This window comes from Schistocerca gregaria, chromosome 5 (genome assembly GCF_023897955.1).
Source record: "Schistocerca gregaria isolate iqSchGreg1 chromosome 5, iqSchGreg1.2, whole genome shotgun sequence".
Lineage (NCBI taxonomy): Eukaryota > Metazoa > Arthropoda > Insecta > Orthoptera > Acrididae > Schistocerca > Schistocerca gregaria.
In genome coordinates, this window is record NC_064924.1 from 636,773,908 (window position 1) to 636,794,627 (window position 20,720).

Here is a 20,720-nt window from a genome sequence, read left to right on the forward strand (position 1 = left end):
GCCATGGATGCTGGTTGGTGTGGTCAATATTACGCCATGGGGACATTCATTTGATTTTCAATGAGACCTTTAGTAATAATCAAAGCGCCAAGAACATTACTGAGGACCATTTACACCACTTCATGCTTGATGTCTTTCCCTGATGGAGATGGCCAACTGTCTCAATCACAAGACCAGACTCATGCGTCATTAGTTTGAGGAGCACAAAGGTGAACTCATGTTGATGTATTGCCCACCAAATTTGCCTGATCTGAACCTAATGTAACACATTTGGGATGCTAACACATGCCAGCTCCGTGCCCACTAACCACTGGTCCATAATTTATGGGAACTGTGTGACGTGTACAAAGACACCTGGTATATCATACCTACAGAAACCTACCAAGGACTTGTAAAATTCATGCTACACAAAACTGCGGTTGTATTACACTCCAAAGGTGACTGGCATGCTATTATGAAGATGGCCGTAATGTTTTGGCTTGTTAATGTATATCCCAGTATGAAATTAAGTGCTATGGCCTGTGAGAGCAGAAGAGGAAAGGGGTGTTTTCAATTTGGGAACTGCTGGTGTAAGTTGTTCATGCTGGATGTTTCTTATTTGTGTGCTGCTCTGGGCGGAACACAAGAGTATAGCATCATTTCATGCCAAGTGGTCTATAGGTTCCCACATGACCCCAATAAACACTGGTCCAGTTTCAGATCACCAACTCCATACTTGCGGAGATATGGTCATTTACAGAATGAGATTTTCACTCTGCAGCTGAGTGTGCACTGATATGAAACTTCCTGGCACACTAAAACTGTGTGCCGGACTGAGACTCAAACTCGGGACCTTTGCCTTTTACGGGCAAGTGCTCTACCAACTGAGGTACCCAAGCATGACTCATGCCCCGTTCTCACAGCTTTTTCTTCTGCCAGTACTTCGTCTCCTACCATCCAAACTTCACAGAAGTTCAACTGGGAACCTTGCAGAACTAGAAGGATATTGAGGAGACATGACTTAGCCACAGCCTGGGAGATGTTTCCAGAATGAGATTTTCACTCTGCAGCAGTGTGTGTGGTGATATGAAACTTCCTGGCAGATTAAAAGTGTGTGCCGGACCAAGATACGAACTCGGGACCTTTGCAAAGGTCTCAAGTTCGTGTCTCAGTCTGGTACACAGTTTTAATCTGCCAGGAAGTTTCATATGGTTATTTGTTTGACCACACGGCACAGCTATCAATAACGGAACCTTGAGTTTTCAGCAACTTTGAGACATAATATCTCCAGCAATATTTTCTTGGAAGAAACAAAACTTTCTTCAGCAATTTTAATATGGATAATTTGAAGCAAAGTTGTCTGAAAAAATAGATTCTTGAACAAATGCGAAGTTTAGCTTTTTATGTCTGCAGGAAACTGAAATTTTGTGCATAATAACTTACCAATACAAGATCTTAGAATACAAAATTTCATTCTCATACTGCTTCCCAATAATTTACAAATTCAGAGCAAAATTGATGATTTTCTTACAAACAAGAAAAATGGGTATTTTTAGCCCACTTTTACAAGAACGTCTTCTGCAAACTCTTTTCACTAGAAAGATCATGTTCAAAACCACTTAACAGACTCAATTTTGCAACATGAGCATATAAGACCCTAAAAAGCAACAAGGTGGAGGTGCACTAAGAAAGCACCCATATCCTACTGGGACTCAAATTAAATCTGACATTTTTTATTATGTTCTACAACTGTTTGTGACTACGGGGAAGGCAATAGCGAACTTCCTGATGACTAGGAAGTGAGATCAAATCACAAGAACTCAGGGGACAGAGGGGGAGGGGAGGGGGGGGGGGAGGGTTAGGGCGAGTCTAATTTCTTATATGGTAAATAAAATGGTCTTTCTACTTAAAACAATTGAAGACAAAGTCTGAAAATGAGTTCATGATCATAGTGTGGCACTTTATTTTACAGCTTCGTCTTGATCACACAAACTTTTACACTCCACTATTAATGGTTTTGTCTACTGCCGTCTTCAGATATGCGGTGTTGGACGTACACATGTGATAATAGCTGACGTACTTGGCACTCTCTTGCAGTGCCTTCTGAGTGTGATTTATTGAAAGATGGAGAAAATGGCGTAATACCATGTACCATTAGGCACAACATTACATGGAAGTCATTGCGAGAGAGTGCCAATATGCCACTAAAAATATGTCAGCTACTACCACATGCATACTTCCAACAACACAGCTCTGAAGATGGCAGTAGTCACAACTGGTAACAGTGAAGTGTCAAAGTTTTGTGATCAAGACAGGTCTGTAAAATAAAGATAAACTAATTAAAACAGTTTAAAAGAGTTTTCAGAAGACAATTTTTTGTATAACTGGGCTAAAAATACCAATTTTTATTGAAAATAATCCATTTTGCCATAAATTTGTAAATTGTTGGAAAGCAGTACGAGAATGAAATTTTATATTCTAAGACTTGTATGGATAAGTTATTACATACAAAGTTTCAGGTTTATCCCACAATTACTTCCAGAGATATAAAAAGCTAAACTTCACATATTTTCAAGCATCTATTTTTTTGGCTGATTTTGCTTCAAATTATCCATATGAAACTGCTCAAGAAGTCTTTATTATTATTTGCTTATGGGAGTCAGAAAGTTGTACAAGATGGCCAAGATTTTTTCTTTCAAGAAAATACTACTGAATATATAAGTCTCAAAGTTGGCAAAAACTGTTGAAAGCTTTGCTGTAGGCTCAAACAAATGACTATATCTCTGCTTGTATTGAATAGGTGATCGTGAATGTTTATTGGAAAGATGTGTGAATGTCCACACAAAAATTCATCAAAATCTTTTCCCTAAATTAGACCATTTGGCATGGAATGCCCTACAGGTAGTGATTTGAGTCTAGTAATGTCACACACTAAAAACAGTAGGGTAATGCATGTGTTGCTCTGAAGTAGCAGAAAACATTATTGTCAATTTGTAATTTCTATGAGCTACTGGTAATAAAAAAGTATGTTATTGCAGTTGTTATAAAAGGTCTTCTACTTACAGGTGTGGAGAACTGCCTTGGACTGTTGTAGCAAACAAATTAACTGAAGAATTTGATAATGTGAGGAGATATACTCCCCAATGTGAGGCCAAACACATCATCTGATAAATGTGATAAGATGAGATTAATTTTGAACTTTGGAATTGTGATCTCTGACCTCTCGTTAACAAGTTAACAAGGACAGAGAATGCTGATAATAAATGGTGCTGTTTACTTCACTGATGATGCAAAGCCAGGAAAGAGTTGTGACTTTTGTTTACCTTTCATATTGAAACTTATTATTAATACATTTATGCAAACCATTTGTAAATGTGTAAGAAGGTTAAAATAAATAAATTTGCAATGTTTTGGCCATAATGCAGGATAAATATATGTTCCCCACATGATATATGGGATGACAAAAGTTATGGGATACCAATATGCACGTATACAGGTGGCAAAAGTACTGCACACAAAGTAAAAAGGGCAATGCACTGGTGGAGCTGTAATTTGAACTCAGGTGATTCATTTGAAATGGTGTCCAATACAATTGAATGTGGAATGGTAATTGGAGCTAGACGATGGGATATTCCGTTTTGGTAACTGTTAGGAAATTTAATATTCTGAGGTCCACAGTGTCAAAAGTGTGCCAAGAATACCAAGTTTCAGGCATCATCTCTAACCACAGACAAGACAATGGCCGATGGCCTACATTTAACAACCGAGACCAGGGGCATTTGCGTAGAGTTGTCAGTGCTAACAGACAAGCAACACTGTGTGAAATAACCACAGATATCAATGCGAGACATACAATGAACATATCCATTAGGACAGTGCAGAGAAATTTGGCACTAATGGTCCATGGCAGCTAACAACTGATGCGAGTGCCTTTGCTAATAGCATGACATTGCCTGTAGTGCCTCTTTTGAGCTCCTGATGATATCGATTCAACTCTAGATGGCTGGAAAACCGTGGCCTTGTCAGATGAGTCCTGGTTTCAAATTGTAAAAGCTGATGGTAGGGTCTGAGTGTGGTGTAGACCCCACAAAGCCATGGACCCAAGTTGTCAACAAGACACTGTGGAAGCTCGTGGTGGCTCCATAATGGTGTGAGCTGTGTTTGTATGGAATAGACTCTGTCCTCTGCTCCAACTGAATTGATGATTGACTGAAAATGGTTATGTTCAGCTACTTGGAGACCATTTGCAGCCATTCATGGATTTCTTGTTCCCAAAAAATGAAGTAATTTTTAAGGATGACAATGCACCATGCCACAACTGTTCGGGACTGTTGGACAATTCAAGTGAATGATTTGGCCACTCAAACCAACTGACATGAATCCCATCAAATATTCATGGGATATAATCAAGAGGTCAGTTCATACACAAAGTACTGCAATGTCAACACTTGTGCAATCACGGATAGCTATAGAGGCAGCATGGCTAAGTATTTCTGTAGAGGGCTTCCAACGACTTGTTGAGCCATGCCACATTGAGCGGCCACACTATGTCAACACTGAGCGGCCACACTATGTCAAGCAAAAGGAAATCTGGCATGATATTAGGAGGTATCCCATGACTTTTGTCACATCAGTGTAGTGTTAGACCTGCAAGTCACATGTCACAATCTTGATTGTATGAAGCATGTTACATAATAATATAGATTTGATTTGATTCACTCTTTTTACATTTTAAAGAAACTCTCTGGTGACAGGATACTGTGAGTTACTGGCTAAGAGGTAGATGGTATTCATTCATTTGTTTATAATAATAAGCAGTGCACAAAAATCTGAATGAAAACATTTGCAATGTACAATAACTAGGTTGGAATACATATGGGCATACATTAAAATTTGCCACATAGCCCATTTGGATCCTCGAACCCAACACAAGTTTCTCTGAACTCTGAAGGTGGAATGTTTCTCTGAACTCTTGAGCCAGAATCAGCTCCCCAACATACATCTCATCTCACATCCTTTCAGATAATTCACACTAGCATTAAATCCCCATTGCATCTGATGATGGAACTTGCTACAATGATCTTTTTTTCTCTTTAATTTACTCTATTTCTCTTCCCACTTTCAATTTTTATTTCTTCTTATATAATCATATTTATTTATAAGTCTCTTTAATTAATCGCATTTTGTGGAGAACGGTTATTTAAAATAAATTATTCATCACATAGTTTCTCAGTCATTAACAATAATATAATAATTAGTTTACCTGGAAATCATTTTTAAAGAGAAACAGATATTCACAAATTAAGATTCGTCAAGAACATGAGGAGTTGAAATTTGCTGTGAGCTAATACACTGCTTTGTAAGCTGGTGCAAGCAGAAGACGTGCTTTGTTGGTGTTCCACAATTTTTGAAGCTTTGATTATGATAATCAATTGTATGCTTAAACTAAATTGTGGTCTTTTAAAACTTTTAAGGACAGTAGGCCTACTCTCGTTCAAAACAATATTTCCCTAATTTCATTGTTCAATTTTGTGAGAAATAGGTTAGTTTCAGAATTTTCAGACACTTCCAAAACTATATTTTTGTAAATTAGTGGTACGAGTGTTTTGGATATGTTAAATTCATAACAAATCAGCATCTGTGCTTCACAGTTCAGCCAAAGTATACATAGCCCCTAAATTTCATTGTATATCAAGGCAAATAAATGTGGGCTTTTGAGAGTTTTCAGAAGCTACCATTGTCCTTTGCATAATCTATGAGCAATTGGGATTTGTGATTTAGTTACTTTTGCAGATTTTCTAACTAACATTTTGTGTTACATTTAGTTCTTCCTTAAAAAGGAGTAGCCCCACATATTATCTGGATTATCGTAAATTAACTTGGTTTTTGGGTTTGCTAACAACTATCATCAACATCAAAACATTTTAGAAAACTAGTAATTTATACTGCGGGTTTTTGTGTTGGCTTAATAGGAATCTCATTTTATGTATCTGCGTCAATTCTTATAGGGAATTAGCAACATCTTAGCTCAACAGATTAAAAGATAATCAGCAGGTTTAATTTAAAGTCCTTTGTTCACTGCCCTGTAACACACTGCACCAGCAAAAATGCAGCCCCGCTGTGAATGCTGTTCTCAAACACGGAATGAGTTGATTGACATTCATAAACTGCTGGAAATCGCATTGACTACTGTCAAACAATTGATGGCTCTTGTGAATCAGTGTGTTCGAAGAGCTTCCAAGAGTTGGATACCTGCAATACCTGTAACAGAGGTACCTCAAGCACTATCCTCTCCTGTGGATCCAGTCTTCTCTGCAAAAAGTACAGAATCTGTCATTACCTGTCCACTTGACTGAGTTGCGTGTCAATGGTAGATGTAGGCATCCTGTTCAGGGTGGACGAGGACCAGGGAGAACTCAGGGTGTTATACCAATCCCCCTACCCAACAAGTTTGAGGTGCTGTCTTTCACTGAAACTGAAACTCAGCCAGTGGGACTCACTTGACCTGTTTTGAGGAAATCCATTTTGACAGGCGTCAGGAGGAGTCAAATGCGAAAGGGTAAGGGTCTATTAATCATCGGCAGTTCAAACGAATGACAAGACCCATTAGGGAAATGGCATCATGGGACAGGAAAGGACACCAGGTGCACTCAGTGAATACACCTAGGGGCCTCATTCAACACGTTGAAGAGGCTATTCCAGCAGCCAGTATAGGAACAGGGTGCAATCAAATGCAGATTGTGGCACAAGTTGCCTGGGCTCTGAAGTCATTCTTCGGTCATTCCAGTGATTGGCAGAGAAGGTTGAGAAGACCAGACTTGCGCATGGAGTTTCAATGACACTCACAATTTGCAGCATTGTCCCCAGAACTGATCATGACCCTTTGGTTGTGAGTCGAGTGGAAAGACTGAACCAGAGACTTCCAAAGATCTGTGACAAGCTAGGCTGTGACTTCCTGGACTTGCCCCATAGGGTTGAGAACTGTAGGGTCCCACTACACACCAGTGTCTGCTACCCAGGTGCTGTGTGGGGGGTGCACACAAGGGTTTTTTAGATTAGGTGACTCTCCATCCGTTCCAGGTAACAATGTCTGCAGGAACGCCAGAAGTATCAGTGTGAGATCAAAAGAAATGCCTTCAACAGATAAGAGCAAAATCCCAATTGTAAACTACTGAAGCATTCACAACAAAGTGCCAGAGTTTGAAACCTTCATGAAAGGCTGTGAAGCTCACATAATACTACGTACAGAAAGCTTGTTGAAACCTGAAATTGAGTAGTGAGATTTTTGCAGAACATTAATTTTTATATCGAAAGGATAGGCAAATGGGAAATGGAGGTGGTGTATCTGTCAGAGTAGACAAATAACTTAAATCCACTCAGATTGAAACTGAAGCTGCACGTGAAATTGTTTGGGTAAGACTCAGGAGTGGGCTTAAAATGATAATTGGACCCTTCTATCATCCACCAGACTCATCCCCTGATGCAATCGGAACATCAGAGAAAACCTCAGTTCACATGAACATAAATTCCCTTATCATTCTGTAATCATCGATTGAGTCTTTAATTATCCAACAATTAACTGGGAAAATTACAGTTCTGTTAGTGGTGGGCATGATAAGACATTCTGTGAAACATTACTACATGCATTCTCTGAAAACTACCTAGAACATATAATAAGGAACCCCACCCATGATGAAAATATAGTGGATCTAATGGCAGCAAATAGGATCAACCTCTATGAGGATATCCACAACAAAACTGGTATCAGTGACCATGGTATGGTTGTGGCAACAACGGTTACCGAAGTACAAAGAACAACTAAAACTACCAGAAAGATATATATGTTGAGTAAACTACATAAAAAATCAGTTGTGTCATATCTCAACAACGAGCTTGAAACTTTCAGCAAATTAGGAGCATGCAGAGGAACTCGGGCTCAAGTTTAAAACAATAGCTGACTGCAGCGTGGACACGTAAGTACCTAGTAGACCAGTTTACAATGGGAGGGAACCTCCATGGTATACAGTCGCCATAAAGAAACAGAGATTACTGGGTAATAGGTGTAAAATAAAGCGAAGGGTTATAGGTAGAGTGATGCTGAATGAAACGTGTTTGGCTGTCAAGAGCGCAATGTGTGATGCTTTTAATGAAAACTGTAGCAGAATATTGTCAAATGACATTTCACAAGATACAAAGAAATTCTGGTCGCATGTAAAGGCTGTTAGTGGCACCAAAGTTAATTTCCAGTCCTTAGCCGAATAAGAGAGGAACTGAAATTGAGGGTCGCAATACACAAGATGAAATGCTGAACTCGTGTTTTCAAATGTTCCTTTACAAATGAAAATAGGACAATTGCCCCAATTTAATCCTCATACCACTGAAAAGATGAATGAAATAAGTATTAGTGTCAGATGTGTCGAGGAAGAGCTGAAATTATTAAAATTGAACTACTCTCCAGGTCCCAATGGAATCCCTGTCAGATCCTATACTGAATTTGTGGCTGAGTTAGCCCCTCATCTCACTATAATCTATTGTAGATCACTTGAACAACAAATCATGCCCAGTTCTTGGAAAAAGGCACAGGTCACATGCACCTGCAACAAGGGTAGTATAAGTGATCCACAAAACTACTGTGCAATATCCATGATATCGATTTGTTGTAGAATACTAGAACATATTTTGTGCTCAAACATAATGAGGTATATTGAACAGAATGACCCCCTCAATGCCAACCAGCACAGTTTTCAAAAACACTGGTCATATGAAACCCAACTCGCACTTTTCTCACATGATATACTGAAAGTTTTGGATCAAGGCACCCAAAGTAGATGCAGTGTTTCTTGATTTCTGAAAAGCATTTGACTCATTACTGCAACTATGCTTATTGTCAAAAGTATGATCATATGTGGTATCAAGTGAAATTTGTGACTGGGTTGAGAACTAAGCGCCTCAGGGAAGTGTGTTGGGACTCTTGCAGTTCATGTTGTACACTAATAAGCTCCCAGACAATTTTAATAGTCAAATCAGGCTTTTTGCAGAAGATGCAGTTATCTACGAAGAAGCACTATCTGAAAGAAACTGCACAAATATTTAGTCTGACTTTGATACGATTTTAACACAGTGCCATGATTGGCAGCTTGCTCTATATGTTCAGAATGTAAAGTGAGCACTTCACAAAATGTGAAAATGTAATATGGTATGACTATAATAGCAATCAGTCACTGTTGGAATCGGCCAACTCATACAAATACCTTGGTGTAACACTTTGTAGAGATATGAAATGGAATGATCACGTAGGTTCTGTCGGGGGTAAAGCATGTGGCAGACTTTGGTTTATTGGTAGAATACTGGGGAAGTGCAGCCAGTATGCTAAAGAGATTGCTCACAAATCACTAGTGCAATCCATCCTAGAAAATAGTTCGAATGGCTCTGGGCACTATGGGACTTAACATTTGAGGTCATCAGTACCATAGAACTTAGAACTACTTAAACCTACCTAACCTAAGGACATCACACACATCCATGCCCAAGGCAGGATTCAAACCTGTGGCTGCAGCATTAGCGTGGTTCCGGACTGAAGCACCTAGAACCGCTTGGCCAGCCAACCCATCCTAGAATATTGCTCAAATGTGTGGGACCTGCGCCAGATAGGACTAACAGGGGATATTGAATCTATACAGAAAATGACAGCATGAATGGTCAGAAACTTGTTTAATCCATGGGAGAGTGTCACAGAGATACTGAAGGAACTGAAATGGCAGACACTCTCGAAGACAGATGTAAACTATCTCGAGAAAGTCTATTAACAAAGTTTCAAGAACCATCTTTAAAAGATTACTCTGGGGATACACTACAGTCCCCTACATGACTCATACAAGGATCGAGAAGATAAAATTAGAATCATTACTGCATACACAGAGGCATTCAAACAATCATTCTTCCCATGATCCATATGTGAAGGGAACAGGAAGAAACCCAAATAATGGGACGTACACTCTGTCATGCACCTCGTGGTGGTGTGCAGATTAGAGATGTAGATGCAGAGTGCACATCATAATATTATACAAAATTGTGTTTGGATCTGTGTAATTTCACACTATTGTACATTGACAAAAGAGAAAAACTTCTAAAGATAAAGCTACTGATATTTACTACAAACTGGAGGGACGAAGACTCAGCTTTTCAGACATCCAATTGGAACAAATAAAGAATGTAACGGAAGAGATAGGGTTATCATCATGGTCTCAAAGTCAGCCAAAAGTGTGTGTGTGTGTGTGTGTGTGTGTGTGTGTGTGCGCGCGCGCGCAGTGAGCACAATTAGTGCACCGACTTGTGGTGAGGTGTGAATAAGTAGAACAGTAGTTGTACAATTAACTAGATATGTAAGTAATTATACAACTGCATGATTGTTAACTTTTAATTATATTTATTGTTTTATCAAGCTTATATGTCTCATATAAATGTAAAGTGATCTGTTGATGAATAAACAACTAACTAACAAAACAATGTAAGTGCACAACCATGTATGAATCTCTCCTTACAAAAATTCTAGCTTTCAAAATAGCAACTTCCTCACTTCACTAAGACAGGAGTAGAAATATTTCTATTCAAGGCTTAGAGTAGAAACAGACATGGGATGATAAGCTAATAGGGAAATCAGTAGTAACACATCTATATGAGACAAACCGTAACAGAACTTGCAAAGACAGCAAAACACACAGATAAGAGATGTATTGACATTGACACAAAAAATCAGCATTCTCCTAATGGAAAATAAAGCAAACAGACACTAGAAAATATAAGAAATGAAAATGGAAATTAAAGTGGAGAGAGGGGGGAGGGGGAGGGGCAAGGAGATGGATGAGATGGCAGCAGAAATGAGGGAAAGGGAGGGGATGGCACGGAATACGACTTGAACCAACCCTGAGGACAGGTGGGTAGCAGGGACTAAGCACATGAGGTCAAAGACATGGCATTGTGTTGTAGCATATATGCTCTGTGAGTGTTATAAGTATTAACATTCTCATTCTTCTTGAAAAGCCACTGTTAGTTATTCACAATTTCAACCACACAATGGATATCTCTCTAGCTCATCTATAATGCCCTTTTTCTCCCAACTTTTCTCACATTGTTTGACACTCTTCGCAATCCAAGGAGTGTGGTATACATAAGCGACATATTAAAAAGATATAAGTCATGAATAGAATACAAACAACTTAATGAGTAAAGTTAATTGCCCCTCAAGTAGTGGATATAATGAGAGTCCAACATAATGGTAACTGGAACACAGCATTTTACCCGAGAGCTCTTGTTCAGCATAAAAATGTAGCAAAAACTAGCTCCTTTTTCACCTCTTTTTCCATTACCATCATTCATACACTTACCTTAACAGATTTGAATTTACTGGCATCATTGTTGGCAAATCTCTTTAAAACATGCCTCACGGAAAATCCCAGTGAACAGAGGCCATGAAGAATTGGACGGTCAAAACCTCCAAGTGCGGCCATATTGGGGTCGATATGAAGTGGATTGTAGTCACCAGATAACCTGTAAAGTGCAGCCTGAAAAACAATGATTGCATGATCAGACATGAGTACCATAAAGTGGCAGACCAGAAAACACTATGGTGAGGAGATCAAAGCTGGAACTGATGTACAGGAAGATTATAATTAAACTTTCACTATTTGAGATGGGGCCCACGAACAACAAGTGATTGTAGGACAATGAAACTTTGTGGATGATTTTTTAAGGACACATGGAAGACACATAATGAATAAACCACTGAACAAACACATTTTAATTTTCACATGGGAGGGTAACATTTGTTAATTGGATACCATGTTTACATTTCACTCTGCAAACATTGCTCAATGTGATGACTATCTACCTCCAAAGCAGCCTGCAACCGCAGCAAATATAGCTCTACAACTGCGCGAAACAATGGTGGACCATAGAAAGTTCAGCTGTTGTGATACAACTCATGCACTGCCTGAATTGCACATTGTGTCCAGCATTCTCAGCTGTGGCAATGGCAACTTTTTCAACAATTTGTGGCACAACTGCATTACAACTACCTACAATTACCTAATTTTCCTGTCAATATTTGAGTATCCCTAGTTTCAATCAGAGGCTGTCTGCATAAGTTGTGTACATTAAAATTTGCTTGCTAGATGCCAAGTTTATCAATGTGAATGTTATATTCAGCCTGTCTCTGAACATCTTTTGTTTCTGCCCTCCCTACACTAATGAGATGCTGCAACTGTCTCCCTTCATTGTTCAAGCATTTCTGACACCTGTTTAGGATTGCTCATTATACTCTGGTGTTCTGCTTCATAAATGACAACAATTTCTTGACGAATATTATTTTTAACTTCATCTAAAGTGTGTGGGTTTGTCTTGTACACTTTCTCTTTTAATGCTAACTTTGGATAAAAATTGCAGGAGGTTAAATCAGGGAACAAGGAGGCCATATGTTGTTAATGATATCTCTATCTTGAAGTAACTCAAGAGTTTCCTGTAATGAGAAGTTGGCTGCATGTGCTGTTCCAGAGTCCCACTGAAAGGTTGCGAAAGCATGTTCTCAAACTGATTTTCTATATCTTTCAAGAACACGCCCAACATTATCCAGTTTCTTCTGTGAATATAACACGAGGCTGTCGATGTTTCTTCTCAAGAACACTTCCCATTTCATGAATTTTTTTTCACGAGGCTGTCGATGTTTCTTCTCAAGAACACTTCCCATTTCATGAATTTTTTTTATCAGTCAATGAATAGTACTCTGATTAGGAACATGAGCATCACGAAATTTCTCTTGAAATAATCTACTTATTGCATGCACTTATTCTGTACACATGTATGAATCATACATGAATCCTTTTTGGAGAGTAGAATAATTGTATTTCGCCATTTCACTTTAAAACACTTTCACTCAATACTCTGCATTGTGTTACTAGCAAACACATGCTACATGTGCAAGATTTCTACACAAACAGAAGCCTCGCAGTAGAGGGAAAGTATACTCCCCACCACTATCACCGCTGGCTGGCTGCCGCCAGGGGAAAAAATCTGCTCCAAGCAGTTGCATTAAAGACTGAGCACCCTCTATACATATAAAAAGTTTATACATCTCTGTTGAAAAATTTATCTAATGAATAAAAAGTTTTATCAAGTAAGTATATCTTTATTTTTAAATAATGTACTATTGCCATGTAGACTTTTTATGCTATTTGGCAATGACTTACATGTTTTAATACTGACTACTGTACATCTTACTGCACTTCAGTTAGATTTTTGAAATCACAATGAAGGTCAGCCTTCCTTCTTGTACCGTAATAATGGGACATTTCATAGGTTTCATACTGCACAACAGTGTTTCCCCTGACACTCATAATTAAATTAATATATTAGGAAGTTGAAAGTATTTCAAATTTCTTAAAAAGATTATGAAAGAAGGTTCTCAGGAGATCTCTGCACATAATTTGGGCAACCCTTTTCTGCAGAAAGAAAATTTTCTTTCATGTGTGAATTGTCCCGAGAAGATAATTCTACCACACATAATAAAGGGGAGGTACTTACAAACTATGTAGTACTCATGTCTCCAATATGTGAGATTTTATTAATGATAGAAGTAGCCCAGGGTGATCTTTCTGTGGTCTGGAGGCCATGATGCTCCCAGATAACTATGCTATCTATGAGGTGGTCTTGATTTTGGTGCAGTATACCATTTGTATTTGCTGACTGTCATGTACCATAGGTGTCTAATGTGAGATTTTGTCATCAGAGCCAAACTGGATACAATGCTCAGGTTTACTGGCAGTATGTTGCTTGACTGGTGGAGTGTTTGTTGTTTATTACAATACTAGAATCAATAGCAAACATAATGAACTTACATTTTTTTTACAAGAGTAAGTCATTTATATAAATGAGAAGCAGCAGAAGACCATGGACTGATCCCTGGAGAATTCCAGAACTGATCCACCCTGTCTCTACCCCCCTCGCCTGACTTGCTGATCTCATTCAAAACCACACTCTGCTTGCTGTCTTGGAGGTAGAACTTTAGCCTGTTTTCCACCACCCCTCTAATGCCATAGTGGCACATTTTGTTGGGAAGTATTTTGTGATCCTCACAGTCAAAAGCCTTAGGAATAGCAAAAAATATACATATCAACTTAATTTTTTTGCCTGCAGATTCCAGTACATCATTCGTGAAAGAAAACAGAGTTTGAGTTACAGACATAGCTTTTCAGGAACCCATAAGTGTTTCACTGATGATGTCAAAGTTTTCAAGGTGTCTCACAATTCTTGAATACAGTACTTTCTTGAAAGCTTTCACTAATACAGTCACGAGAGATATGGGAATACAGTTTGTGATCTGCGTTGTAATTCCCTCTTTACGGGAAAGTTTCACTATAACAAGCTTCAGTCTTTCTAGGAAGACACACTGATTCACAGAATAATTAAATATATGGGCCAAAACCGTATTACTGATCTGAGCGGACTTTTACGAGTTTACTGGAAACAATATCCACACATGATGATCCTTTTATTTTTTAAGAAGCTATCATTTTCTCTACTTTATTGCCAGTCACGGAGATACACCTATCTGACTTGCAGGATTAAAAAACTAGTGCTTCAGTATTTCCAGGGCACTTTTCAAGGACCGTTGCAGTCTAATTGCTCAGCAGCACTTTTAAAAATGGTCACTGAAGACTTTTGCAGTTATCTCTCGTTTGCTTATATGTTTATTATCAAGATTTAAGACAATGACATAGATTTTACTGGCACTGTTCGCACCTTATCACTCCTTATTACACTCCAAACAGTTTTGATTTTGTTAAATGATTGGTTGAATTTTGTTCTAATATATGAAGTTTTTGATTGTTTGATTACTTTGTATAACATTTTGCAATACTTATCGGTAATAATTTATTTGTGTAAGGTTGGCTCAATTTTTTGATGTAATGTACAATTCTCAGTTTTGTTTGGAAGACGGCCTTATGCCCTTTGTGATCCACAGCCTTTTTTTGTGATTTCTTTAGGTTGATTCGTGTAAAATCTTTTTTTGGGCAGGAACTGTCAAATACTGTAGCAATTTCATTGCAAAACATACTGTATTTGGAACTAACATCTCTTTCACAATAAATGTCTCCAGTTTACATACTGGAGATATGATTTCTTAGTTTATTGATCTGACAGCTTTCCAGTTTGAAATGGTGTTGCCTAGGGTATTTGAATTTGGAGTTACTCTGGTGTGAATATGTACTACTAGGTCAAGGGTATAGGTGTACATCAAATTTTCCTGGAGTATCTTCCCATTACTGTTCGTTAGGAAATTTACTTTAAAATCTCCAAGCACTATGACATCTCCAACACGTTTAACAAATGGTTCAAATGGCTCTGAGCACTATGGGACTTAACATCTATGGTCATCAGTCCCCTAGAACTTAGAACTACTTAAACCTAACTAACCTAAGGACATCACACAACACCCTGTCATCACAAGGCAGAGAAAATCCTGACCCCGCTGGGAATCGAACCCGGGAACCCAGGCGTGGGAAGCGAGAACGCTACCGCACGACTAAGAGCTGCAGACAACACGTTTAACAAGGTGCTGAAAAAACTGAGTCTATTGCCTTCACATAATGGTTGAAGATTCCCTCAATGTGCCCAATATATTGCTATAATAAATAGCTATATTACAAAGAGGGTAGACTGCTACTCACCATATACTAGAGATGATGTGTCACACACAGGCACAACAAAAAGACTGCTAAACAAGTAATCTTTCAGCCAAAAGGCCTTCTTCTGAAGTAGATAACACACACACACATATATATACATGCATGCCCACTGTCTCTGGCTGCTGTGGATAGAATGTGAGCAACTGAACAGGATTGAAGAAGCGATATGGGTGGTGGGTGTACAGAGGAGGCTGGGATGGGGAGGGGGAGGGATAGCAAGGTAAGTGTGGATGATAACTGAAGTGCTGCAATTGGGAGCACACAGGGATGTGGAGGAGACAGAGTAGTGCAGCTAGGTGCTGTTGGGGAGTTAGACGGAGGATGGAAAAGGGAGGGGGGCGGGGGGAAGGAGTGGAAAAAGAGAGAAATAAAAGGATCGTGGATGATGCACTGATGGGGGAGAAGGCTGTGCAATGCTGGAATGGGTACAGGGTACGGAATAGGTGGGTGAAGTACAGTGACTAATGAAAGTTGAGATCAGGGAGGTTATGGGAATGTAGGATATATTGCAGGGACAGTTACAATCTGCACAGTTCAGGAAAGATGGTGTTGGTAGGAAGATCAAGATGGCAAAGGCTGTGAAGCAGTTGTGAAGAATGTTGTGTTGGGCAACTTTCTAAGAAATTGGGTGGCCCAGCTGTTTCTTGAGTACAGTTTGTTGCTGGCCATTCATGCAGACAGATAGCTTTTTGACTGTCATGCCCATGTACAATGCAGCACATTGGTTGCAGCTTATCTTGTAGATAACGCAACTGCTTTCACAGGTAGCCCTGCCTTTGATGGGAAAGGTGATGCTTGTGACTGGATTGGAGTAGGTGGTGGTGGTGGTGGTGGTGGTGGGAGGAGGATGTATGGTACAGGTCTTGCATCTATGTCTATTACAGAGAAACTTACAGAATGTGAGAAACTGCACAAGACAGGAGACGCAATCTGAGTCGTGGGTGTACACAGGGGGCTGGGGTGAAGATGAGGAGAGATAGCAGGGTAAGAGTGGGTGCCTTGAGGCAAGGGAAAGGGAGCAGGAGTGGAGTAGGGATGGACGAGGATATTGTGTTGGTTTGGTGAGCAGCGGAATACCACTGTGGGAAGGGTAGGAAGAACAGTGGGTAGGACGTTACTCATTTTAGGGCTGATGAGAGGTAGTCAAAACCCTGACGGAGAATGTCATTCAGTTGCACCAGTCCTGGGTGGTACTGAGTACCAAGGGGCTTGCTCCTTTGTGGCTGGATAGTGGCATTTTGGGAGGTGGTAGGTGACTGCAGAGATAAGGCATGGGAGTTCTGTTTCTGTACAAGGTTGGGAGAGTAATTTTGGTCTCTGCAGGTCGAAGCGAGACCCGTGGTATATTTCAAGAAGGACTGCTTGTCACTATTAATGTGACAGACATGGGTGGATATGTTGTATGGAAGGGGCTTCTTGGTACAGAATGAATGGCAGATGTTGAAGTGGAGGTGTTGCTGGTGGTTGGTAGTTTCAACATGGACAGAGTTAATGATGAAGACATCTTGGAGGTGGAGGTCAATATTCAAGAAGGTGGTTTGCTGGTTCGAGAAATACCAGGTGAAGTGAATGTGGGAGAAGGTGTTGAAGTTCTGGAGGAATGTGGACAGATTATCCAGAGCACGAAGATGTCATCAATGAATCTGAACCAGGTGAGGGGTTCAGGATTCTGGCTGGTTAGGAAGGATTCTTCTAGATGACCCATGAAAACTTGACACAAGATGGTGTCATGCATGTCCCATTACCACACCATGGATTTTTTTGAAGGTGATGTTTACAAAGGTGAAGTAATAGTGAGGAGGATATAGTTGGTCATGGTGGCCAGGAAGGAGGCTGTAGATTTGGAATCGTTAGGGCTTTGGAAAAGGCGGTGTTCAGTAGAGGCAAGGCTGTGAGACTTAAGAATGTTAGTGTAAAGCGAGGTAGTGATGAGCAAGGCACTATATGGTAACGGCACAGGAAATGCGTAGAGTCAGTGGAGGAAATGGTTCATGTCTTTTATATAGAAGGGTAGACTGCAGGTAACAGGCTGATGGTTTTGGTCTATGAGCACAGAGATTCTCTCAGGGGAGGTACAGTAACAACCTAGAATGGGTTATCCTGGGCGGTTAGGTTATGTGGACTTTGGGAAGCATGCAGAAGGTAGTGGGGAGTGGTAGGGGTACGGATAGAGATAGACTCCAGAGAGACATTCTGGGATGGGCCTAATGATTTGAGGAGAGACTGGAGATTCTGCTGGATTTCTGGAATGGGGTCACTGTGGCAGGGTTTGTAGGTGGACTACAGTTTGCAGAGTCCATTTGTCAGGTAATCCTTGCAGTTCAAAACCACAGTGGTGGAGCCTTTGTCAGCTGGTAGAATTATAAGGTCGGGATCAGTTTTTAGGTGGTGGACTGTTGTTTTTTGTGCAGATGTAAGGTTATCTTACATGTTGAAGGATTTGCAGAATGATGGTGATGTAAGGTTCGAGGCTAAGCAATTATGGAAAGTTAACAGGAGGTGATTTGGGTGCAGTGGGGGTGGATCATGGTTTGACAGAAGACTGGGTGATATGAGGACAGCAAGGGTGGATCATAGTTGGATGGAGGAGTGAAGTGAGTCAAGCAGGGTTCAACACTGGTTTTGGGTTGATGGTAGGGTTGGTGGCAAAAAAGTGTTTCCACTGTAGGGGCTGGGAGGAAAGAAAGTCTCAATGAGTCTAGCAAGATTGAATTTTGGAGTGGGGCAAAATGGGATGCCTTCAGTAAAGACTGATACTTCCATGGTACTAAAGCTTTTGGGGGAAAGATCCATGATTGTGTTTTGGATCTATTTGTGTTCTGGATACTGTATGTTGTTGGGAGGGAGTTTTTGAGTATGTGGTAAATGTAATAGGTCTGTAAGGCAGGATTTATCAGCTACAAGGGGACATGGAGAAGGTTTGGAGGCAATTGGAAAGGTGGTGGATAGTGGTAGAAAAAGGTGGGAGTAGTAGGTGAACAGGTTGGAGAGTCTTTTGAGGTGGCATTGTGCATGTTGCTCTACTTCTTAGAGAGCAAGAGTTTCAATGTGAGAGATGGGATACAAGAATTTGGGACTGCGCAGCAGGGGAATTTTACAGGTGGAGAGGAGGTATTTCAAGGAGGTTTGTGCCTGGTTTAGATGGTTTTGCAGGCCTAGATTGGTGAGGGGTAAGGACTGGCAGAATGTAAACAGATGTAAATTATTGTAGAAGGATGAGTTGCAGCCAGATATGGCAATTTTATGGTAAAGCCATTTGTGGAGATTCCACGAGCTAAGCACAATGCAGAAACAGATGTCGTAATAGGTTCTGGCTATGGATAAGGACACTTGTCTCTACTGGAACAGACGGAAGGAGCAAGGATCCATGGTGAAGGTTGAAAACACATAAAAATACATAAATAACATAGAAATACATGAAAACTTTGCAAAATATGCCAAAATACATGGAAAAAGTAATAAAAAGGGTGGAATGGATTAAGTATGGGGAGCAAGATGAAACATGAGAGATTGGGGCTTATAGTAAAAGACAAAAATGAACTGAAATTCAAGGGAAAACACGAGATCAAAGTTAAAAATAAATAAAAAGATTATAATGTAGATTGCAGGTCACTGGGTGGATATGTATGAAGAAGGAGAACAACGGATGTGACTAGATTAGGTGCGGTTAGTATGTGCAAATTGGAATTAGAGAGGAGAAAGAGTGGGGAATGGGGTGGGGTTGATAGAATGAGGTAGAAGTTCATGTGGTGCGCGAAGGTATAGAAAATAACATGAGAAAGTATGTGAGAATGATGCAGGAAGAGTGATCAATTTGAAGGTCTAGGATTAATGACATTGGCAGGGGTGATGTGAGACATGAGATGCTGCACCAACTATCAGCGCAGTCGCGTAGCCATATATTGTTAGCAGATGAGATGGTTGATACAGTGTGGCTCATAAGTCAGAGAATGTTGTTTGGTTTGGAAGGCAACATGCAAAACACAGGAAGAAGAAACAGACACTGAGAAAGTAATACATCAGAAAGTAGTAGCAAAGGAAAACACCACTGGGTTATGGGATGAAAGAAAAGCCATTAGGCAAAATCAAACAATGGAAAATCCGGGACAGAATAATGTTAATATCATGAAAATGATAGATCACTACTCACCATATAGCGGAGCTGTTGAGTCACACATAGGTACAACAAAAAGACTGCTAAACAAACAAACAAACAAACAAACAAACACACACACACACACACACACACACACACACACATACACACACACACACACATTCATATAAACTCAGCTCACACAAATGTGACCACGTCTCTAGCTGCCAAGGCCAGACTGCAAGCAGCTGTACATGATGGGAGAAGCAATGTGGTTGATGGGGTAAGGAGGAGGGTGGGGAGGGGAGGGGAGGGAGAGGGATAGCAGGGTAACGTTGGGGAACTGTGAAATGCTTGAGGGAGCATACAAGAACATGGTGGAGAGAGGGTAGGGCAACTAGGTGCAATTGGGACATTAGATAGGAGAGGGGAGGGCGGGGGAAACAAATGGAGCGAAAAAGAGAGAAGTAAAAAGACTATGGGTGAGATGGTGGAATAGGTGGCTGTGTAGTGCTGGAGTGGGAACAGGGAAATAGATAGGTGCATGAAGGACAGTGACTAATGAAGGGTGGGGCTAGGGAGGTTATAGGAATGTAGGATATAATGCAGACAGATTTCTCACCTGCGCAATTCGGAAAAGCTGGTGTCTATAAAAGGATCAAGATGGCACCGGCTGTGAAGCAGTCACTGAAGCAGTCACTGAAGCTATTTCTTGGCCTCAGTTTGTTGGTGGCCATTCATGCGGACAGACAGCTTTTTGTCATGCCCATGTACAAAGCAGCTCGTAAATAACATAACTGCTTTCATAGGTAGCCCTCCTTTGATGGGATAGGTGATGCTTGTGAACAGATTTGAGTAGGTGGTGGTGATGGTGGGAGGATGTATGAAACAGGTCGTGTTGTTGT

General features: G+C 40.2%; 1 protein-coding gene across 7 annotated transcripts in view; it reads right to left on the bottom strand.

The window, feature by feature from the left end:
• The window catches only part of LOC126271985 (peroxisomal multifunctional enzyme type 2-like), a 155,141-nt gene that overhangs the window by 22,364 nt on the left and 112,057 nt on the right, over nucleotides 1-20,720 (bottom strand). For all 7 annotated transcript variants that reach the window (XM_049974457.1, XM_049974451.1, XM_049974454.1 and 4 more), the window contains one exon: nucleotides 11,364-11,540. In XM_049974457.1, the coding sequence (XP_049830414.1) occupies nucleotides 11,364-11,540 (177 nt within the window). The remainder of the gene's footprint in view (nucleotides 1-11,363; nucleotides 11,541-20,720) is intronic.